Here is a 23,535-nt window from a genome sequence, read left to right as displayed (position 1 = left end):
TTTCGACAAGTGACGTTTGACATAAAATGTTATTGGCGGCAAACCAAACCAACTGTCAGATGTTTGCTTTGTGATTGGCCACATTTAGGCGGAACGGGAAAAGTCGCCACCCCAACTCCCCACCTTCCGAAAACTTTAACGTTCAACGCAACAACCGGTCCTACTACAAATTTTCAGATTATTTTTTATCTGACAAAATCAAATTCAAAATTTGTAATTTTTCCCTAATTTAAACTGCCCAAAAACCGTGACAAATTAACAATTACCAGAATTATCGACCACAATGAGTGAGGAAGTCGTAAGTATCCAATGTAAACATGACCTACAACCAACATGTGCAAACCTTTTGTTTACATCCAGAAAATACCTCAAACACCTGAAAGGATTCAACGAACTTCGGAATCTTCAGACACTGAACATGACATTCATTTTCCTCCCATCATATCATTGCCTGAGGTGCAGATTTCAACTAATGAAGAGAATGAGGAGGAATTTTTAAAGACCCGAGCTAAGCTGTACAGATTTGATGGCAAAAATGATCCTCCAGAATGGAAGGTTGTCTTTTCAATACAGTTGTAGCTTAGTCACTAACTCTTTGTATTTCTTAAAGGAGCGTGGCACTGGTGAACTCAAAGTACTCAGACACAAGGAGAATGGCTCATTCAGGATTGTAATGAGAAGGGACAAAACACTGAAAGTGTGTGCCAACCATTTTATCACTCCATGGATGGAGCTGAAAGCAAGTACAACCAATGAAAAAGCATTCATCTATACTGTGATGGCAGACTTTGCAGATGAACAAAGCAAATCTGAATGTTTGGCTGTTAAGTTTGCCACTGAAGAGAGTGAGTTTTATATTGCCTTCCTATCTACAATAGCACTAAATGTTTTTTCTTTTACTTAGATGCGCGACTTTTTAAAACAAAATTTGAGGAAGCTAAGAAAAAATTGCTGGTTGAATGTGATTTGTATAATGGTAAGGTTGATGAACAAATCAGGAAAGAGCTTGAACAGGTCTTGAATGAAGCTGAAGAGAGTGGGGAAGAAGATGAAAATGCAGCTAATGAAATCTCAGAACAGCTTAGCACTTTAAAAGTGAAAACTGAAGAAGAAACTGAAAAACCAGAAGAAAAACTGGAGAAGTAAACTTTACATTTAACATATTTTTAAAGTCTTGAAACTACCCTTGTTCTCTTTAATGTTTTCTGGTTATGATATGAATTTTGTTTTTTTATATCAAAATTGAGGAAGAGGATGTGTATGCTTAACTATTTGTCTTACCCTGTTCTAAACTGGGATGTTGAATGATTATTGAATGCTTGGTAATGATGATATTTATTAGTGTTAATTTGCAGTAACATATATTTTTGTATCAAACTTAGTTTTTTACTGTTCCTAAAAGATTTTTAAATAAAATTAAATTTATCAAGTAACAACACTTCTTGTTTTATGTGACACTTATGTTGGGATGATCGAAATTATATTTCATATTTACAGAAAAGTTTCCACAAATTACTTACTAAAAATTTAATAATTTACAACACATAATGAATCATAAAAGGCATTGTATACAAAAAGCAATTTAAACTTTCATCTAGTGAGTGCTTTTTTAAATTCCTTTTTTGAGAATAGTAAATAATTCACTTCAAGATAGCCTTATCAAAAACTTCTAGAACATAGGAGAGCTCTTTTATTATTTACCTGCAGTATTTTCTTATCAAATTTAACCTGCTAACCAATTAAATTTTAGCCTCGTTGCCAATTCAGTTCCACTACTCGAATTTAGTCAACTGATATTTACTGGTCTGAAGATTTAAAACGTCATAACAGCTTGCACAAACAATTTCTAGTTTACCCTGTTCTTTCAATCATATTTTTACTCACGATTTACGAATTAAGAATCACATCGGCACCACCGCACTACATTATCATAACAACACTATCTGGTTGCTAAGGGCAACGGCAGACTGCTACTTCACTGGACCAATGACAAACAGCCGTGTGGGTTTGACATCTGACGTGGATTAATTGCAAAACAACCCTTTTTGTCAATAAATTAAGCCGGTAATTAGCGCTCTTCACTACTCGAATACAAAGTGTCGTATAGTAAAGAAGGGTGTGTGACCCAGTGCCAAAAGATGTTCCACAAAGCTCTTCCCGCTCTGTTCCTAGTGATTCTTGGATTACTGCAGCCCTCAGAGGCCAACGTTAAGGGGGCTGTTATCCTGGATGAGTACAATTTTGATAAAGTCATTGAACAATTTGATGTAGCCCTAGTCAAGTTTGATGCCGTGTACCCGTTTGGTGAAATGCACGACGCTTTCAGGCAAGTGGCTGAAGAACTAAAAGACTCCAAAGATATCCTTATAGCAACTGTTGGTATTAAAGACTTTGGAGACCATGACAATCAGAAGTTGGCAGAAAGGTCAGTATATTGTCAAGTTTTCAAAATATTATTTTAATTTAAATTATGCAGATTTGGTGTGATGTCAAAGAAGGAATGGCCTGCTTTGAAGCTGTTTGTTAAGGGCGAGGATGAACCTTTCACTAAGAAGGCTAATGAAGTTTGGAATGTAAATGAAATCAAAAAGTTTATTAAGGAGCACAGCAACTTGTACCTTGGTTTAGTAGGATGTCTTGAAAATTTTGATAAAATTGCTGCTGAATTTGTGGTTGCTCCTAACAAAGAAGAGATTCTCAAGAAAGCTGAAGAAGGACTTGAATCTCTTGAGAGTGAGGTAAAAGTGTCAGAAATATTGCATTAATGGACAAAGAAACTTAATAAAATTATTTTTTTAGGAAGAGAAAAAAGCTGCAAAAACTTACATTAAATATATGAAAAAAGCACTAGAAAAGGAGGACTTCATTGAGAGTGAAAGGGCAAGGCTTAACAAAATCCTTAGAGAAGGCAAAGTTAAAGCAGACAAAAAGGAAAGCATGCAATTGAGGTCCAACATCCTAACTTCATTTATTCCAGTGAAAACGGAACTTTGATATAATCCATATTTGAAGGGCATCATATTTGTTGCCATAATGGTCAACTTTGTTTTAGCTGCAGTTTATTTCTCTCATTTAAGAGAGCGCCAATTTTCTGTTGGTGGAAATTTTCCAGTTGATAAGTAGTTTCAGTATTTGCATTTAGTGTGTTTGTAACTGTATTTTGGTTGTGTCTTTTTTTTGTACATTCCTATGGTTGTTTGTGATATTTCTAGTGTAAGAAAGTTTTACTTAGGACTGAATTTGTACTTAGAAGTATGAAATATTTTGTTCATATCTATACCAGTTTTTTTTTGATAAAATGTAGACTTGGTATTAATAGTCAGTAAAAAAATATAATTGTTGATTTAAATACACTTACCTATTTTTGTTATTCCATATTATTGTAAATCAAATTTTATAATTTCAAATTTGTCTTCACCTTCAAAAAAAGTGTTTTGTACGTCACGTGATGATATATTTTTAAATACGGCATCAGATCACGTGCATAAAATAGTTCAATGCTTCCTGTGTTTGCCGCTAGTTTCTTATGCAGACATCACTCAACCTGTCACTGTCACTTGTCAAACCAGAAAACTTAACCTTAAAGGGTTTACCAAAATCCACAAAGTTTTGTCCCAAAGTTTCCGGGGTTTTAATTTTGATTTTTGCCCTTTTAAATAGATTTGACCGTTGTTTTTTGAGCCGCTTAACGAAGAGGCCCGTTGTGAATTATTTTTGAGAGGTAAGTGGATGCAATTACAGCTTGTCTTAATAACAATATTGCACCAGATAAGTAGGATAGTTTCCAGCCACATGCTGAAGGCTTTTAGGCTGTTTTCTGTTTTTATGTATTCGATTAAGTGAAAGGTTTGTTTATCGCTGTTTGGTTACAGGAACTTTGTAAAATTCAAACCAGGATAAGTAGAGATGTTATGTTCTTCTGAGTATTGAAATGCAGGGTTGGGTAAAAATTGTTTTTTTCTAAAAAAAACAAAAAACTTGTTTTTTAACCAAAAAAACATGTTTTTTGTTTTAAAACAGTCTTTTCTTGCGTGTGAAATAAAACATTGTTTTAAAATCAAAAAAGTGTTTTAAAACAATATTTATCTTGCTATCTAATACAGTATACAGGCAACCTTGACCATGTTTCGTAAAATAATAAATAATAATGTATTTAATTTAAATTAATAAAGAGAAAGAAGAATTTTAATTAAAATAATAATGTACGTAAAAGTTTTCATAGCTTTTAGCTTGGGAACGTGGGCACTACCTTACTAGTATAGTATACTACTAGTAATGCTGAAGATTAGCTTTTATGTTTTTTTTTCAGGTCTTGACTTTTAACTTTTATAACTTATTACCCATGTGACATGTTAAGTTCAGATTTTTTTACAGTTTACACTTTACAGGTGTTATACCTCTGTTCCTATGTAAACTATATTTTCAATAAAGTTTTGTAGAGCTGGTAGCTGCCTAGTGCATAAATATTCCTTTTAAAAAAGTAGCATTAAAATGTATGTTTCAAATTGATTTTTTTTTTAGTTTTGGTTCTTTCATACTGAAAAAAATTTAAAAAAAACCAAGAAAAACTCTAATTTAAAAATTACAATACAGCAGACCACAGGCTCAAAGAATTGAAAACACTAAATAAATTAAATATAGGCACATAATAATCAGCTTTTAATTAGTTGAAAAAAAAACAGTGTTTTAAACATAAGTTTTAAAACACTGATTTAAACACCACCTGTTTTATTTGCAGTGTTTTAAACGTGTTTTAAACAACTGTGTTAAAACAGTTGTTTTAAAACAACACAACCCTGTTGAAATGTAAGGTTAATGTAGAAGTGTTCCTCATACTGTGTGATTTGTGGTTAAATCATTTTACTTTGAAATGTGGATTAGTTTAATATTTAACTTGAGATCTTAAATGACATTAAGGAAGTCTTAATATCTGTGAATAAATTAATATATTTTTGTATTTATTATAGTCATCTGAGTAGTCATTAATTCATCACATCTTTCCCACCCAACAGTCAACTCTGCCAATCAAACTATTAGGTATACAATATTTGTCTATTTATTCATTTTTTTTAATTTCAAAATTAACAACAGGGTGCAATGTAGCACTTTTCAGTGAAAAGTTTTTAATGGTATGTGCAGCTGACACATTTATGCCTCCAATCATGGAGGCATTCATTTTGACTCTCTGGAGCCAGCAGAGCGAATTTGACGTCACAATGATGTAACTTGATAGTTGGCTCAATTATAGTTTTGTTAAATTGCCTCATTGAGGCCTCAAATTTGCTGTGTTCACTCCATGAAGGGTCAAAACAAATGCCGCCAATTATGTTCATATTATTAGGAGACAGGTATTGGGTGCATGGATTGTTATCAAGTGTTGGAATCATCTATTTAGAGCTAAAATATTCTGACAACCAGAAGTTAATTAAAGGATGTCAGTTTCAGCCATTATGTATCAGTGGCAACATTTATATGATTCCTTACTTGACATTATTCTCTATAAAAACTAAAAATGAGTAAACTTGCCTTCAGTGGTATATGTTGTCATCAATTACATCATTGTCTCTAACTTGCAATTATAGTCAAATTTTTACCCTTTGAGAATGACGTCAAGCAGGTGAAAAAACACGCAAGTCTGGAATTAGATCACAAATTTTAACCTACAAATGCTTTGAAAAATGAGTGATCATGAGAGTTTCAGTTGACATCTGGAAACTGTTTCTTTTTGTACTCGAAAAAAAACAGCACATTTAGAATTTTCTTTCTTCTCATTGTAGCGCAGCATTTTTATACCTTTGATATTCGTTTAAATCAAAGTGACAGTAAATGTCAACGTTTTTAATGTGACAGGACGACAAAATTAACAACGTGCCTTTTTTGCTAAAATTGTTTATTTCATATGTTTGATATGCGAGAAACAAAGATGGAAAAAGATGACGTCATTCTCAAAAGGTAAAAATCCAACTATAGCTCAAATGGATTCACTAACTTTTGTTTGATTGCTCCTCAATTGGTTCAGCATATTATTTCCTCCTTTCGGGTTGATATGTTCATTCCTTTGACTTATTAATTTTTTGACAATATTTCTTAAATAGAGTGTCAGGTGCATGTACCACCTATACAACAGGTTGTTAAGAAAGCTAGGTTTGGTAGTAGTATTCCCACTTGAGTTAATCTGGAAACTGAACTCTAATTGGTTTCTTACACAGGGATTATTTATAGCAATTTTATATTTCTCTGAATCATAATTCAATTAACTATTTCCTATTTCCTCTCCAAGCTATAAACAAACAATTTTACATTATAGTGCCAATATTTCAGCCTAAAAATTCAGCATTTAAGTCTATTATATCCAATAGTCCATATAATGGGATTTTAAAGTATTTAACATTTAAGTAGACCTACCAATTAGTACAAAGAAATGTCTGAATCATCTTTCTTTTTTCAGATTATTTAATTAACCATGAGTAGATTTTTTGCTGGGTCAGATTCTGACTCGGACAGTTCCTCTAGTGAGGAGCCAGTCCAGCGCCCAGCGGGCCCGACTATCTTTACGGTAACTGTTTCCCGTAAATAAATTAACACAGCATAAACAAAATAACAATTTCAGTTCTCCGACGATGAAGAAGAAGTCAAGAGGGTAGTCCGTTCAGCAAAAGAAAAACGTTATGAAGAACTGACCAGTATTATTAAACAGATCAGAAACTTCAAAAAAATCAAGGATATGTCCAGCATGCTTAATAGTGCGTAGCGTACTTTTTATTTTTGCCTACTTATTATTACTACTTGCTATAGGTTTTGAGGATTTGCAAAAGGCATATGTGAAGGCCCTTCCTGTTATAGCAAAGGAAGAGAATGGTCTCACACCAAGATTTTTTATTAGATGCTTGGTTGAGATGGAGGATTTTATTAATGAAACTTGGGAGGATCGGGAGTTTAGGAAAAACATGAATAAAAACAACAGGTGATTGAAAATACCAAATACTGAGCAAAGACAAATTTTTTTTGAATAATTTTAAAACAAGTTCATTTGCCTGCAATTATGGTAACAATTGTAAATACAGAGTTTTTTTCTATCTTTAGCAAGTCGTTGGCGTCTATGAGACAGAAACTGCGTAAGTACCTTAAGGACTTTGAAGACGACATAGCCAAGTTCAGGGAGAACCCTGACCAACCCGATGATGATGAAGAGGAAGAGAAAAGTATTACTTTAAAAACCTACTAGTATTATAACTAATTGAATGTTGTCTTAGATGAGCCTAAAGAAGACTCAGATGAGGAACCACCACAAAAAGTGCAGTTTGTTAAAACTCCTGCAGCTGTACCACGAGCTAAACAAGATGATGATGATTCTGAATCGGACGAGTGGCCTTCCGATACGGAGAGTAGCTCTGACTCATCCGACGACGAAGGCAAATACACCAGCATGCGGGAGAAGTTTTTGAAGAAAAAGGACGGCGACGATGAGAAAGAAAGGCATAAGGAAGAAAAGCGCAAAGACCGTAGAGAGAAAGATACAAAGAAACTGAGGAAGCAGGCTGAAGAAGAGGAAGAAGCCGATGGAGAAGGATGGGAGAAAGTGAAATACGGAATAGCCTTGCCGAGCGTAAGTTGGCAAATTTGTTGTGGCAGCCTTGTTTAATTAGGGGGTTCATGCAGGAGAAGCCTAAAATGTTTGCCAAGGACGCGGAAATCGACTTAAACTTGGTGATTAAAAAATTGAGCGAGATTATGGCCGCTAGAGGAAAAAAACGTACCGATCGCAGGGAACAGATTGAACTGTTGCATGAGTTGCAGGCCATTTCTGATCAACACAAGTTAGGACCTGCTATTTTTGTAAAAATCAAGTTGGCCATTATTTCAGCCATTTTTGATTACAATCCTAAAGTGTCTGATGCTATGAAGGTGAGTGTTATTTTATTATGTTGCCAACGTTTCACAATTATGCATTGCAACTTTAATTACATACCAAAAAACCAAGGTTTTCATTTTGCACTGATAATATTTGCAGCCTGAACATTGGACTAAACTACTAGAACGCATGCACGAAATGTTGGATATTCTGCTGGCAAATCCTCAATTAGTGGTAGCCGAATCGGTTACCGAAGAGAATGAAAGTTTGGAGGAAGCACCGTTTAAAATCAGAGGGTGCATTCTAACGTCAGTGGAGCGTTTAGACGACGAGTTCACCAAGTTGTTGAAAGAGTGCGACCCTCACTCTAACGAGTACGTGGAACGACTCAAAGACGAGTCTCGCGTATCTGTCATTATCGACAAAACCATGTTGTACTTGGAACGCACCAACGTCCCATCAGAACTGTGCAGAATCTATCTGCGCAAAATCGAACACGTTTACTACAAGTTTGATCCGCGCGTTTTGCAACAAAAAGCTGGCGAACTACCTAAGGATGTGTACACTTCCGTGCAGGAAATGGATAAGTTGTGCAAGTTTATCTACGCCAAGGACAACACGGATCGATTGAGGACCAGGGCTATTTTGTCGCACATTTACCATCACGCGTTGCACGACAATTGGTTCCAAGCTAGAGATTTGGTTCTAATGTCACATTTACAAGAGACCATCCAACATTCGGATCCGAGTACCCAGATTCTGTACAATCGTACCATGGCACACTTGGGTTTGTGCGCTTTCAGACATGCTAATATCAAGGACGCTCATAATTGTTTGGTGGATTTGATGATGACCGGAAAACCAAAAGAATTATTGGCACAAGGTAAGTACATACACTAAAATCTCTAATAAGTCATATGACTTATTAGTTCTCGTTTTGTAAGCTTAGATGATGGCTCCATTCTTAAGAACAAATTGATTAGCATTATAAAATGTTATTTTTAATGGTTTGAGATTTATCCATCAACTTGGCAACGTTTCATTAGATTCTCAGAGAGAGTTTGACAAAGACAGGCTAAGACCAAGCGCAGTAATTCAAAAATTATATGATTTACTAAATTGCAAACATTTTACTGTATGCATACATTTAAAATGTGACATTAAATAAAAGCCAAACTTACTGGAAAAAAGTTTGCAATGCTGATGCATAGCCAACTCTATTATGGCCTTCTTGGGGATCCAAACTCTTTACATTTGCACTAAGACCGTCAAAACGCCTAAATCGGTACTTTTCAATTAAGTTTTTAGAGGTAAAATCAGCAAAAAACTCTTAATTTGTGGTCTGTGGTGATAGCCACAGTAGTAAATGTCATCTCTAAAAAGAAAAATGGCAGACAACGTCCCGTTTCGAGCGTCATCTGTCAAAATTAGCATCAATAGGCATTTTCAGAAACTTGCTATTGTGACACCTTGTTAACGTAACAATCTCTTTATTTAACAATACATTCAAAGACAGGTTGGACAATATCTTTACAAAATCTTACCATTGTGACCTGTATGTTAATTCAAATTAACAAAATCACAAATTGTTAAGGCATTGTTAATATTGGGATGTGCCTATCTTCACTTTTTACTCCTAACCTTTTATCATTGTTTCTTTTATTATCATCCAAATTTTAATTTAAAATTAAAACTTTAGTGGTTTGCCGGTATTTGTACTGAGTATATTTTTCTATTATTCTTTATAGGAGGAGCTTGTATAAGTAGCTACATGTGTGCAGTGAATTGCTCTTATTATCCCAAAAAATTCACCGTTTTCCATAAATCCTTGTTTTACTGTATTTTGTGCTTCTGTTCATCTTCAATCGAGTGTATAAGGCACGGAGCTGTCAAAGCCTTACTGACAAGTCCAACGACAACTCCCGGAACGAAACACACTTTATTGGTCAATAGGCAACACGCCCCAGGCAAGTCCACATGACATCAACGTCATGCGCCATCCCTGTCATTCTCTCTCTCACTTCAACTTTATGGGAACTATACCCCATAACTTAAATGATCAAGGATTACAGATGTGACTTATTTTAAATACTTAAAGAGAGTCTGTGTCATACACCCAATTGCAATTTCTTCTCTTTGTATTCTTAAATGTGGAAATGTTCCATCAACCACATCCAAAGCATATTCGCCCCGAATATTTCCCTCATGGGTTGGTTAAATGTCCCAAAGGAGCAGTGCATTTTCACCAGAATGGCAGCGACAATTCCACTCATGAACAAAAAATGCCATATATACGTCATCAAAACACGGTTTGCTATCGGCTAATAAGGAAGGAAGAGAGTTTGCTAGCGGATAAAAAAATCGGATAAATTTTGCTGTTGATTTCATGGTTTCCACGGATTTTCACTATACTTCTATTGTTGCAATGTCTCATCTTGAGATTTTTGCTGGCACTGTCAATTTTGATGTTTGTTCGTATTGTTTTGCTTATGGCTCGCTTCCGTTAGAGTTCTACTGCAGAAAATCAAAAGAACCAGAAAAATGTATTTCTGCCAGTACAAGGCAGTCGCAGTCTTATTATATTATTGATTGTATTCATGGAATTGTCTTATCAAATACCATTCGAGCTCAGATTTTTAACAGGATAATTTTTCCGCTAGTCTTCTCATACTTTCTTTATGGTACAAAACTCGACCTGTTTGGCAAAATCACTCGAGCTACGCTCTCGTGATTTAGTTACAACAGGACTCGTGCAGTTACACCAAAAAGAAAGTGTTCTAAGACAAGCACAAAAATTATCCGGCTAAATCTGAGCTCTTGTGGTATTGCCCCCGACAATTCCACTCATGTACAAAAAATGCCATATATACGTCATCAAAACACGGTTTGCTATCGGCTAATAAGGAAGGAAGAGAGTTTGCTAGCGGATAAAAAAATCGGATAAATTTTGCTGTTGATTTCATGGTTTCCACGGATTTTCACTACACTTCTATTGTTGCAATGTCTCACCTTGAGGTTTTTGCTGGCACTGTCAATTTTGATGTTTGTTCGTATTGTTTTGGTTATGGCTCGCTTCGGATAGAGTTCTACTGCAGAAAATCAAAAGAACCAGAAAAATTTATTTCTGCCAGTACAAGGAAGTCGCAGTCTTATTATATTGTTGATTATATTCATGGATTTGTCTTATCAAATACCATTCGAGCTCAGATTTTGATTGATTTGCAATATTGAAAAGTGTACAATGGTCACAATAGTAAGGCTGTTAGTCAGTAGTAGTAGTAATTTTGTTTTTAAGTAAATTAAATTATTTAAAATGTTTAGTAGGAAGTAAACCAAGTTGTCAAAGTTAAATCGAGTAATCATTCTTATTCAGTTTGATTTTCTGTACAGACGAAAAGCTCAACGTATGCGTTATTTAAACAATTTACCATTTCCTCTTTTCAGGATTGTTGCCTCAAAGACAACACGAACGTTCGAAGGAACAGGAAAAAATTGAAAAACAACGCCAAATGCCATTCCACATGCACATCAATCTGGAGCTTTTGGAATGCGTCTACTTGGTGTCCGCCATGCTTATTGAAATACCGTACATGGCAGCCCACGAGTTTGATGCGCGTAGACGAATGATTTCCAAAACTTTCTACCAACAGTTGCGTTCGTCAGAGAGGCAAAGTTTGGTAGGTCCTCCTGAAAGTATGAGGGAACACGTGGTGGCCGCAGCCAAAGCAATGCGAAACGGCAATTGGTCCGCCTGTAACAACTTTATTATTAACGAGAAAATGAACGCTAAAGTGTGGGACCTGTTTTATCAAGCTGATGCTGTTCGGTAAGGTTGTTCACTTATTTAAATAAACAAAATTTTAGAATGCAACGTTTTAGATCAATGCTGACTAAACTGATTAAAGAAGAATCTTTGAGGACATACTTGTTTACTTATTCTCATGTGTATGACTCAATTTCAATGGCAACTCTCGCTGATATGTTTGAACTACAAAAACCTACGGTTCATTCCATTATTTCTAAAATGATAATCAATGAGGAACTGATGGTAATTTGCGATGTTTGATACCCACTAATCCCATTCAATTATAATGTATTTGTAGGCTTCTCTGGACGATCCCACTCAAACTGTAGTAATGCACCGCAGCGAACCATCCAGGCTACAATCCTTAGCTTTGCAATTAGCGGACAAGATTAACAATTTTGTCGATTCAAATGAAAGGATTTTGGAAACTAAACAAGGCAACTTCTTCTTACGAGGGGCCAATCAAGTAAGTGTATAATTTTAAGGGAAGGTATATGTTTAATTGGGGTTTTTAGGGCAATTTCCGAGGCGATCGGCAAAACTACAGAGGTGGAAACAACCAGAACTGGGATAGGCAACGTCGTGAACACAGAAATAAAGATAACTATTAATCATGTTCAAGTTCTCTTTTGTATCCGTAAATTTAAAGTTTTCCTTTAATATACTGGAAATCCTAATTAATTGGTGATTTAATTTAAACGTTTTCTGTGATTATCACTTGGATTGGAGTAATTCTTAATCAAGAGTTAATTGGCCAGACCTGTATAAGACAGAACAAATACCACAATTTACTGTAGACATATCAATTAAAAAAACTCATGAACAAAATAATTTATTTATATCACAGACTCATTTTGTTTACTCAGTCATACTCACGAAAACCCAACCACAGGATATTTCTCGAGTATCTTAGATAGGGTAGAGGGCAGCAGACTGCAGAATTTAAACCTTTCTCCCATTTTTGCGTCGTCCGTTAAAAAGTTGTAGCACTGCTTTAAGTTTTCAATCTGTTTCTTGTCTTTCATGTTTTCTGCTAACGCGTTCACCCTATATTCGATTCCAATCCGGTGTAAAAACGAACGCTGTTTCACCGGCCCTAAATAAATTACTTCCCCGTTTTTTTCGGCCACCTGTAATTCTTCATTTTAACAGCCTGAAAGTTAAGCTGTAGTAGGAAACTCTAACCTCTTTGATAACGCTGAAATCTACGTCAGCAGTTAAATCTGCAGTCCCCGGGAGGATGAGTGGATCGACTTGCTTGTGTTTCTTAAAAGCCCTGTATTGAAGAGTTTTGTTTAGCCTGTAAATTTTATAATGTGACTATACCTAAAAGTGTCGGTTCCACTTCCATTATGCCCATAATCACATATCAAAGCTATGCCCCCGTTTTCAACAATTCGCTTACAAATTTGCTCATAAATCAGCATGGCATCGGGCGAAATCTCTACATGTTCTCTGGTTTCCGTAGGTTTAAGCAGAATTTTTAACATGGGAGTATCTTGTCTAGCCAATACGTATCTTCTCAAATCAAACGCAAAATAAAAACTGAATCACCATTTTAAACCACGCACTTTTACCTGAACCGAATCTCTTCACTTGGTTTCACACTCTCCAAATCAATTAACACCTCTTTGTATCCAGCATAAGTTTTGTGAAATTTATGAATGGGCAATGCGTCAAAAAACTCATGCGCCAGCAAAATCGTAAAACCTTCAGGCACATCTCTAAGTTGCTGGTACCAAAACACTGGAACACCTTGATGAGTGATTCCTTCCCTGTAGTATAACGATTTGGGGTTTTTGGTGAGATTGCTTTGCAGACACAAGTTGCGGCTTTGGATTTCGCTTAATACCGGACTGATTTCGACTAAATGAACACTTGCATTATGTAACGCCTAAAATGTTGAATGATTTATTTAGTATCGTAGAATGTAGGTTATTTAATCTTAAAACACAATTATTATAAACTGTGCGCCACCTCAACCGGGACTGGGGGGGGATTGTTTTGGGTCATTTTTAAAACCTTGCCATTTCTAAACGAAACCACAGTTTTTGATCATTGAGCTTAATTTATGGGATTTTGGTTGATGGAAAAAACTCTGACTCAAATGCACCGCCACTGTACTATACACGGTGGAAAAGAAGCGCGTGCAAAAAAGTGAAATTTTCAAGTAGTCCCCAATTGATCAATAATTTGTTTTGGGTTTGTTTTAACTTAAGGAAGTGTTGTTTAGATCAATATCTCGAGACATTTTTGGCCGTTTCCCAATTAGCATCCTGTGACTCAAGAAATAGCGATTTTTCCAAAAAATGCGACATAGCAGTGCTCAATTTCGAATTAAGGCAGATAGTAGCTTTGAACTGTCATTTTAAGTCACGTGTAGGTCCTATATTATGTGTTGCAAAATTTTAAGTCAAGTCTTTTAACCGATAGAACCACACAGGGTGTTTAGAGACAGTTAAAGTGGAAGAACAATTTGTGCAAACAATTTCAAATTTCACACTGTCGCTGGACACCCTGTAAGGTCTTACCAAATATGGGGCTTGTCCTGAAAAGTACTCGGATTCTGTAAGATAATGTTGAACATACAACGGCATTTGAATGATAGATACAAACCTGCTAAAATGGCTTAATTCAAGATTGAACAGTGTTTTATCAATTTTCCAAAAAAATCGATATTTCTTCGGACACATGACGTTAATTAAGAAACCCTAGAAAAATACCCTAGGCAACAAGTTCCTATGTAAGAAAAAAGTTAAAATTATTGATTAGTAAAGTGGCTGTAATTTGTTTTTGTCCCACTTTGATTGTCTTTAGCCACCCTGTATGGTCTTATTGGTCATGGGGTTGCTTCAAAAATTATGTAAAAGATAATATTGAATCTACACCCAACTAAAATGATACATAAAAAGCTGCTGCCATAACTTAATTCGAGCTTGAGCACTGTAATGTCGTTTTTTTTTGGGATAAATCAATATTTCTTGAGACATGGGACGTTAATTGGGAAACCCCCAAAAACTACCCCTAGGGACTACTTGAAAATTTCACTTTTTTGCGCGCACTTCTTTCACACCCTGTATAAGGCAGTTAGAGTGTATTAAAGCAAAAGTTTTTTACATCAGTAAAGAGCCAATAAACTAAGCTCAATGACGGTCCAAACTGCTTTAAAATCTGTTGATTCGTTTCAGAATGGCGTAGTAAAATGACCCAAAAACATCACCCGGTTGACGTGGCGAGCAGTTTACTTAATATTAATAGTGGTCCTAGACTTATTTCCTATAGTGAGGTTTATCCGGTAAACCAAAAATGCTTACCTAATGCCTTAATTCTCTAAACTGCTCACAGTGGAACAAAAAATAAAATGTATCTGCAGTTTACCGATTGAAATTACCGACTTTGCTAAAAACAGCTAAAATGGCTACCCAGTGGTTTTTCAAAATATCCCAAAGTAAAAGTTTCCCAAAATAACAAAATTAGGTAACTGAATATATCTGAGTGCTGTTTTTTTTATGTCCCAGTGACGTCCTGAATATTTATTTATTTATTTTTTAGTAATTAATTAGTTATATTATTTAAATTTGACAGTACACTACAAAGAATTTTAGGGGGCCCCTGAGGGGCAACCCTAAGTGTAGGGGAAGGTCGGCATATTGTAGCAAGGCTGTAATTTTTCTTTAACTTTTTTGTGTTGGTCACCCCATTCCCCAAAGTTGGTCACTTGTTCACTGTAAGGTAGTCAGGATGGGAAAAGGGAATTTATGTGTTTTTTTGGATTGTACCTTTTGCTTATTTACACTCACAAACTGGGTTATTTTGCAAACCTTGTTAGGATTACTCACCTTCAAGAACAAAAAAATAATTATATTACCAATGTAGGGGGGTGATTATAATATTATAATAATAATTTGTGATAATTATAATATTTTTTGTTAAAACTTTTTCTGCTTGTTAACAAAGTCTCAATAAAGTCCATGAACTGCCACTGAAGGTGCAGGCAAAAAATTGCAAGTTAGCCATTCAATTATGAATGAAGCCTGTCTCTATTTATACCTAAATTTCAAATTCTTATCAGTCTGTAGGTACTTCCTACAAACATAATTTTGAATTAGGGGGCATCCCTGGTAGAAAGTGTTGCCCCACCCTTCACACAAATTGGGTGCAATACAATTATTTCATTTTTCACTTATAACAATTTAAAATCAATATTAAATAAAGAGTTGTAATAAGTTCACTGCCTTACCTTAAAGTGACTAAACACTTTTAAAATGTCTGAACTTAAAGTACCACGACCAGGGCCCAGTTCCACTATCTGCAAGGGTTTGGGAGACCCAATCTTGTGCCATTCATTTAAGAACCACACAGCAATCATTTCTCCAAAGATCTAAACAATTGTTAAACTAAACCACTCTGGCATTCAGCAAAGTAAAAACTAAGCTTACCTGTGAAATTTCTGGAGAAGTAATAAAATCCCCAGATTCCCCAAACATATCTTTGGACATGTAGTAGCCCCTCGTAGGATTCTGTAAAACTTCTTTCATATAATCAGACACGGTAATAGGGCCTTTAGCTTTAATTTTGTTGTACAAATGTTTGGATAGAAAGCTCTCATCCTTTTCCGCTTTACGTTTAACAGTGTAGTAGGTCCTGGTGGCTATGTGACTGGATAAAGGGGTTATAATAGCAAATTTTCCTGCCTGTTTATATTTAGTCACCAGGCGGGACATATTCAATAGAATTTAGGAGAATTTTAATTTAATTAACTGAAAAATAAAGACATTATTAAATGTCAAAAAAAGAGATGTTTCAAATAAACAAACAAATCAGGGGAGGCAGAAACCTAACCTCAATTTTCGACTTTTAAGTGGGAGTGACTACAGTCAGTCACGATGATAGATTTCGTGTAAAGTGTCAGGTTGGCAAACTCTCAACTTCTAGAAGTCCTACCAACTTTTAATAAATTGCTGATTGTTGTTCAAAAACTAACTTCAATTGTTTTTTTGGCAATGAGATAATTCCGGAATATTCTAACTTGTTTCATAGTAAACAGGATGTTTCTTTTTGACAAATTGAAAATGATCCATAAAATGTTTGTAGCCAAACTTTTATATGGGAGTTTATTGGTTTATATACATAATAAATTATCATAAAACTTCTTAACAAAAAAAAATCACATTAAATGCCAAGACGCTTAACTCTGGCCAATCAGGCTAAACCCAGTCCCGCTGAAAGGCATAAACTCATCTTCAGGAGCGTCATCAGTTTTAGGCTTGAACGTTTTTCTGATAAACTTAAGAGTCCCAATTTGGTAGTCATAATCTGGAATCCCGCGAACATAAACTGGTTTAGAAGTGGATTGATCTACAATGTTATGTTAGTAACTGAAATTCTGGAATAAAACTAGCTTTTACCAGCTGCTCCAGTGTCTTTGCGCTTTTTCCCATCCAACCTATTTCCGGCGCCCTTAAAAGCGACAAAACCCAATGGTTCAGGCATAAACTCAGCAGGATCTACTGCCATTTCCTCTTCCTGTTTCTTAACAGGCTCAGGTTCTGTAGTAATAGTTAAATAAACTTGGTGACAATTACCACAGTGACAACTTACCCTTATAACCAACAGGAGCAGCAAATTCAACATTCATGTCACACTCTATAATGCTGATTGCATCCGCTGGTTTGGTTTCTAACACCATCAGCTCATATATCTTTTGGTTGTATTGAATAGCAATTATGTCTCCTGTAAATGGTGTGTAAAGTCTGAGTTAGGGTAAGCTTTTTATTGTTACCTTTAGTTAAACAGGCAAATGACCTTAAGCAGTTTTCTAGCACTGCAGTTGGATTGGTAATGTCCAGGAAATCAGAAGACAAAGGCTGAAATCTTGAGAATGTACCTACAGGCAAGGAAACACTTTCCATTTGCACTAAGTCACCTTCTTGCAAGGCCATGTTATGCATCATCTAAAAAAAAATCCAAAGCATGACATGAAAAACATCTTTTACAGTAAAAACTCACCCAAAGTGGCAAATACACTTTGCCTTCATCAGCAACAAATTCCAATACACCACAATGTGTTTCCCTTCTAGATTTTTTGTTAATCAATTTAAACAACATTGGATAGTTAATGTTTAATCTTGTTAGTTGCTCTAAGGCACTTGGAGGCATTATAACTGTAAAAAGTGTATTTATTAAATTGATAAATTATAACTTATAAGAATGTCCTATCCCTCTCTGTCTTTCTTGAAAACTGGGTTTACTAATTTCACAATTACTTACTTTTGCCTCCTCTTTCCACATCTTGCCGTTCATTGCCAGGAAGCATGGCCACTGAATAACACTGGTAGTTGACGATAAAAGGCCTCGGGATGTCCGGGAACATATTAAATCCAAATTGAAACTGCAAATTAGTAGGAAAACTGAGAATTTTGTTGTCACTTTTTGATATGTCATTGATCCCCATTATTGTTTTTAGGGAGTCATAACAAAAGAACAGGTACTTACCATTTTGCCCCTGTTTAATATACGGCCAAACTGACTAGTCAAGTTTGTAAACAAAGTGTAATTGTGAAGATGAACTAGCAATAAATAACACTTCAACAAAAACAATAAATCAAACTTCAATAACATATGATTTTGACAACTAACCTCAAAAATTCCCGATTTAAAAATAAAAGAAGAGGAAACAACTTCAGAGTTGTTTACGTTATTGCAAGAAATCGTCAAATAAACGTCAGACCAAAATAGAAAATAAAAAGAATTTCCAGAGTTTTTTCTCTAAAATTAAACGGTTTATTATTAGACTTGTTTCGAGAAAACTCATGAAAATTCCTAGGGGAGTCCTTATAAATACCTACAGACGAAATCGTGTGCCAAAATTTGTAAAGTAATACAAGTGAAAAAGTGATCTAACCTAAAAAAGTGATATCAAGGGATTTTATAGTGAGAAAGTGATAGAATATTGTAAAATGGAACTTATCGAGTGTGAAAAACTAAAAGAACAAGGTAACGAAGCTTTCAAAAACGAAAAATGGGACGAAGCAACCAAACACTACACCAAGGCTATCAACAGTGTGAAGGGTGAGCCAAAGGAATTAGCTGTTTACTACAAAAACAGGGCGGCGGCTTACTTAAAGCTCGAAAAATATCAACAAGCCTTAGAGGACTGCGACCGAAGCTTAGAAATTTGCCCCAATGACCCTAAAGCACTATTCAGACGCTGTCAAGCATTGGAATCACTTCAAAGGTAAGTTGACCCTAATTTTAAATTATTCAGGCTGGTAGTAAGTAAATGCTTTATTAATTAGATTTGAGGAAGCCTACCGGGATGCAACTCAGATCTTCAAAGATGACCCCACAAACAAAGCTATCCAGCCATATTTACACCGTCTGCATAGAACAGTTGAAGAGAGGGCCAGAATCAATGCTCAGACTAATACTAAACTAGAAAGTATGCTGAAAATTGTGTTTGACCCCAGTTATGAAAAAGAAAAGAGAGAAACAGCTATGAACAACTTACTGGTGCTTGCAAAAGAACATGCAGGCAGTGAACAGATGATAAAAAGCCCCATTGTACAGAAAATCAAAAACCTGCTTAAGTTGGAGAAGAACCAGACACTGTACATTACGGGAATACGTATTATTGGGGAACTTTGCAAGCATTCTGAAGAGAAAACTAAAGCTGTGCTTAAAGATGTTGGAGTGCCATGGTTCTTAGAAATTCTAGATTCAGATAAGGAAGACATAGTCAATGCCGCCCAGTATTGTTTGCAGTGCATATTAAATTCACTTTCTGGTATGGAGTTTAAGTCTGATACTAAACCAAAACAAGAAATGATTGATAGAAACAAGACCACCATTGACACCCTTCTGACTTGCCTTACAATGGCAATTAACAATCAGGCAATCAGTGGGCTAGCCAGGGACGCTATTATTGAACTTTTAACTAAGAATATACATTATACTGCTTTGAGTTGGGCTGAACAGCTGGTGGAGAAAGGAGGAGTGAAGAAGCTGCTAGACTGTGCCAGTGAATTACAAGAGTATCACTATGAGAGTGCCATGAATATTACTCCATCAACCAGGTGAGTTATGCATAATTAATTTAGTTCATGTGTGTCTTATTGAGTTAAGAATTGTGGCTTAAAACAGTTTTGTTGGCTCACACAATGATGTAACTGTCAAATTACGTTTTTTCTATATTTTTATTTTGTTTAGTTTAAAAAAAATAAATTAGCTTTAAATATGGAAAAAACAAGTGTGATTATTTTTTCAACAAAACAAGGTACATTTGAGAAACCTAATGAAATACACCTTCTCACTGACAGGAGCCAATTACTAGCCAAGAACACAACATTTTTGGGAGTGCAGATTGATGAATTTCTAGATTGGTCTGATCACATAAATGTTCTGCTAGGCAGGTTAAACTCAATTTGCTATGGAATTCGAATTGTCTCCGGGTATCTGAACCTGGCGGCCCTTAAAATATTGTACTTTGCCAACTTTGAATCGATTATGAAGTATGCAATTATGTTTTGGGGTAGAAATACTTCAATACAGAATGTATTTGTAATTCAAAAAAGGGCAATTAGATTAATGTTCAAAATGACATACAAAGATTCATGTAGATCCATCTTTAAAAAACATAAAATAATGACAGTTTATGCAATTTATATACCAGGTGTCCAAGAGCACCATGGACATAGGAGATTAACATGGGAAAACGGTTTTGATTTTTTTGCGCCTGTACGGTTGATTTGATTGAAAAATCGTATTAATGAAAGTTGTAGTACCTATCACGGACTAGTTTTCTGTATTTTTTTCGGATCTCTAACTTGAGCCCTTTCGTCGTAAAACACGAACAAAAATGAGAAAATTTAAACTTTTGGCCTGCACTGTATAGGCGGTTGTCAGGCAACGGGTAAACAGGTCATTGTTGCGGGTACGGTTGCTCGGCAACCGCTTATACAGTGCAGGTAAAAAGTTTAAATTTTCGCATTTCTGTTCGTGTTTTACGACGAAAGGGCTCAAGTTAGAGATCCGAAAAAAATACAGAAAACTAGTCCGTGATAGGTACTACAACTTTAATTAATACGATTTTTCAATCAAATCAGCCGTACAGGCGCAAAAAAATCAAAACCGTTTTCCCATGTTAATCTCCTATGTCCAGGGTGCTCTTGGACACCTGGTATATGAGTGTCTCATCTTTCTTAAAAAGAACCAAAACCTATTTAACATCAAAGTCAATCATACATACAACACAAGACAAAAAGATGTAACCTCTCCAAAACATAGATTAACACTCACTGAGAAGAATGCAAAATATATGTGTATTCGCCTATTTAACAACCTACCAGACAGGCTGAAAACATTGACGGACAAAAGTTTCAAAAAAGAAGTAAAAAATTTACTAATTGAATTAGAACCCTACACTATAGAGGATTATTTTGTTAAATAAATATTGCTTATTCTCTGAAATCTGTATTTAGGGAAAAATCGCAGAAAATGTATATAAGTATCTTTAAGTACTACATAGTTCATAGTTTACCATGATTTTCTTTGTATTAGTTGATAATGTACATTGTACTCTATCCTAATCACAATTCGAAATAAAGACTGTTATTATTACTATTATTTTGTGAGTAGTTTTTTAACTTTTCTGACTGTAATTTATTTGTTTATAGAACCATTGCCGCAGTGTGCCTATCTCGGATATACGAAAACATGTACTACGACAAAAACAAGGAGAACTTCCTAAACAAAGTTCAAGAGTTCATCAAAGAGAAACTTCTCACACCTGACATAGAAAGCAAAGTGCGCGTAACTGTGGCGATCACGGAACTTTTAAGAGGACCTCTAGACATTGGCAATACCATTATTGGAAAGGAAGGCATTCTGGAGATGATACTGGTTATGGCAAATACCGAAGACGACGAATTACAACAAAAAGTGGCTTGTGAGTGTCTTATAGCGGCAGCCAGTAAAGCTGACAAGGCTAGAAGTATTGTGACTCAGGGTGCAGATATTCTCAAGAAATTGTACAAGTCCAAGAATGATCATATTAGAATAAGAGCCTTGGTGGGTTTATGTAAATTGGGCAGTTCAGGAGGAAGTGATGCTACAGTGAAACCTTTTGCTGAAGGCTCAACCCTGAAACTGGCTGAGGCATGTAGAAGGTTCTTATTACATCCAGGAAAAGACACTGACATCAGGAAATGGGCAGCTGAAGGACTCTCTTACCTTACTCTTGATGCGGAAGTTAAAGATAAATTAGTGGAAGACAAAGCAGCTTTGAGAGCACTAATTGAGTTAGCCAAAAGTGGAGATCAGAGTGTAGTTTTTGGTGTGGTAACCACGCTAGTCAACTTATGCAATGCCTATGACAAACAAGAGGTTATTCCTGAGATGATTGAATTGGCTAAGTTTGCCAAACAGCACATTCCTGAAGAACATGAGTTGGATGACCCAGACTTTGTAACTAAACGCATTTTGGCTTTGGGACATGAAGGCGTGACCACGGCTCTTGTATCTTTGGCTAAAACAGAAAGTCACAACTCTAGAGAACTTATTTCTAGGGTGTTTAACGCCTTAGCATCTGAACACGAACTAAGAGGCGTGATAGTGCAACAAGGAGGAGTTAAAGTACTGATCAAACTAGCCTTAGAGGGGACAGAAAAGGGTAAACGTCAAGCAGCTCAAGCATTAGCCAGGATTGGTATTACAATGAATCCTGAAGTAGCATTCCCAGGTCAACGTTCATTGGAATGTATCCGACCATTACTTTCCCTTCTTCATCAAGATTGTACTGGATTGGAAAACTTTGAAGCCCTAATGGCTTTGTGTAACATTGCCCAAATTAGTGAAGCAGCCAGACAAAGGATTGTGAAAGAAGGTGGCTTTTTCAAGATTGAACACTACATGTATGAAGACCATGAGTACATTTCAAGGGCGGCTACTCAGTGCATGTGCAATTTAGTACAAAGTGAAGATGTGGTCAAGCGCTTCTTTGAAGGGGACAATGACAGAGTAAAATATGTGGTCTCCTGTTGTCTGGATGAAGATCAAGACACTGTTATGGCAGCTAGTGGAATGTTAGCAGTTCTAACTGGTTACAGTGAAGCCTGCTGCAAGAAAATCTTTGACTCCAAGAATTGGGTAGAAGCCATTCAGTGCCTTTTGGCTAGCAAACTTGTCAGTATTCAGTATAGAGGAGTGTGCATTGTTGCCAATATTATCACTGCTGGGAAAGAAGTGGCTGATAAATTGATGGAGAGTAATGTGTTGGAAATATTAATGGCTTTGAGACTGCTGCCTGATGAAGACCACAGTAGAAAGAAAATCAATGAAGTGATAGATGACGCCCTGAAAACATGTGAATCATATGGGATTATCAAGAAACCTGAGGAAGAAGCTGGCAGTTCATCAAAATAATTTTCAAAAGTACTTAATATTCAGTAAGATAAAAGTGTAGTTTTAAATGTAGATTTTAAGTAAACAGAACTTATATTGTTAAGTTTTTATATTGTCTATTTATGTAGGTTTACAACAATCCTTTTTTAACTAACTCAATTCCTTAAATTGTAAGACTGCATTTTGCAAGTAATAAAGTCAAACAAAAAAACGTGTATTTACTTTTTTTAGTTTTAACTTACCTCTCTAAAATCATTTAAGGCATTTCCAGCAACATCTCTCCTTGAATTACGGATGGTTCGTCGCGACATATTTGTTTCAGTAATTAAATGGACACAGAAACTGAACGAAATAAAAATTACGTGAACAAAAAAATGAAAATTAAGAAAAAAACACCAAATGAACCTTTTTACCTGTTGTTTGTCAACAAAGAAAATGAATAGACGACTTGAATTGAAAGAGTTAACAATTGAAGTTC

The 23,535-nt window shown here is 35.6% G+C and overlaps 6 protein-coding genes across 6 annotated transcripts; 4 read left to right on the top strand and 2 right to left on the bottom strand.

The window, feature by feature from the left end:
• The first annotated feature begins 115 nt into the window (after window positions 1–115).
• On the top strand, window positions 116–1,436 carry LOC145726809 (ran-specific GTPase-activating protein-like). The gene is made up of 4 exons (XM_081976061.1): window positions 116–298; window positions 361–555; window positions 611–845; window positions 905–1,436. The coding sequence occupies exons 1-4, from the start codon at window positions 284–286 to the stop codon at window positions 1,144–1,146; spliced, it is 687 nt and encodes a 228-aa protein (XP_081832187.1). The 5' UTR covers window positions 116–283; the 3' UTR covers window positions 1,147–1,436.
• A 553-nt stretch (window positions 1,437–1,989) lies between these two features.
• wbl (endoplasmic reticulum protein 29-like protein wbl) lies at window positions 1,990–3,353 on the top strand. The gene is made up of 3 exons (XM_081976055.1): window positions 1,990–2,425; window positions 2,477–2,738; window positions 2,800–3,353. The coding sequence occupies exons 1-3, from the start codon at window positions 2,139–2,141 to the stop codon at window positions 2,992–2,994; spliced, it is 744 nt and encodes a 247-aa protein (XP_081832181.1). The 5' UTR covers window positions 1,990–2,138; the 3' UTR covers window positions 2,995–3,353.
• A 209-nt stretch (window positions 3,354–3,562) lies between these two features.
• Window positions 3,563–12,338, top strand: eIF3c (eukaryotic translation initiation factor 3 subunit c). The gene is made up of 12 exons (XM_081976018.1): window positions 3,563–3,721; window positions 6,449–6,556; window positions 6,611–6,743; window positions 6,796–6,964; window positions 7,084–7,202; window positions 7,254–7,606; window positions 7,660–7,905; window positions 8,012–8,735; window positions 11,297–11,678; window positions 11,732–11,900; window positions 11,956–12,123; window positions 12,173–12,338. Exons 2-12 carry the CDS (start codon window positions 6,464–6,466, stop codon window positions 12,266–12,268), a joined length of 2,652 nt encoding a protein of 883 aa, XP_081832144.1. The 5' UTR covers window positions 3,563–3,721; window positions 6,449–6,463; the 3' UTR covers window positions 12,269–12,338.
• Window positions 12,339–12,476: 138 nt separating this feature from the next.
• LOC145726796 (protein arginine methyltransferase NDUFAF7 homolog, mitochondrial) lies at window positions 12,477–16,496 on the bottom strand. The gene is made up of 6 exons (XM_081976039.1): window positions 16,097–16,496; window positions 15,898–16,038; window positions 13,235–13,551; window positions 12,984–13,175; window positions 12,843–12,933; window positions 12,477–12,787 (listed from the first exon to the last, which is right to left on the bottom strand). Exons 1-6 carry the CDS (start codon window positions 16,379–16,381, stop codon window positions 12,530–12,532), a joined length of 1,284 nt encoding a protein of 427 aa, XP_081832165.1. The 5' UTR covers window positions 16,382–16,496; the 3' UTR covers window positions 12,477–12,529.
• A 243-nt stretch (window positions 16,497–16,739) lies between these two features.
• Ufd1 (ubiquitin fusion-degradation 1-like) lies at window positions 16,740–18,310 on the bottom strand. Its single transcript, XM_081976042.1, has 7 exons — window positions 18,153–18,310; window positions 17,928–18,048; window positions 17,667–17,821; window positions 17,440–17,611; window positions 17,259–17,390; window positions 17,066–17,206; window positions 16,740–17,015 (listed from the first exon to the last, which is right to left on the bottom strand). The coding sequence occupies exons 1-7, from the start codon at window positions 18,276–18,278 to the stop codon at window positions 16,846–16,848; spliced, it is 1,017 nt and encodes a 338-aa protein (XP_081832168.1). The 5' UTR covers window positions 18,279–18,310; the 3' UTR covers window positions 16,740–16,845.
• Window positions 18,311–18,358: 48 nt separating this feature from the next.
• Window positions 18,359–23,160, top strand: unc-45 (unc-45 myosin chaperone). Its single transcript, XM_081976017.1, has 3 exons — window positions 18,359–18,894; window positions 18,956–19,732; window positions 21,332–23,160. Exons 1-3 carry the CDS (start codon window positions 18,617–18,619, stop codon window positions 23,076–23,078), a joined length of 2,802 nt encoding a protein of 933 aa, XP_081832143.1. The 5' UTR covers window positions 18,359–18,616; the 3' UTR covers window positions 23,079–23,160.
• The last annotated feature ends 375 nt before the right edge of the window (window positions 23,161–23,535 follow it).

The sequence above is a fragment of the Ips typographus genome, linkage group LG3 (genome assembly GCF_016097725.1).
Source record: "Ips typographus isolate SLU linkage group LG3, UJ_Ityp_2.0, whole genome shotgun sequence".
Lineage (NCBI taxonomy): Eukaryota > Metazoa > Arthropoda > Insecta > Coleoptera > Curculionidae > Ips > Ips typographus.
The sequence above is the reverse complement of the archived record's forward strand: the minus strand, read 5'-3'. Positions and strand labels throughout refer to the sequence as shown.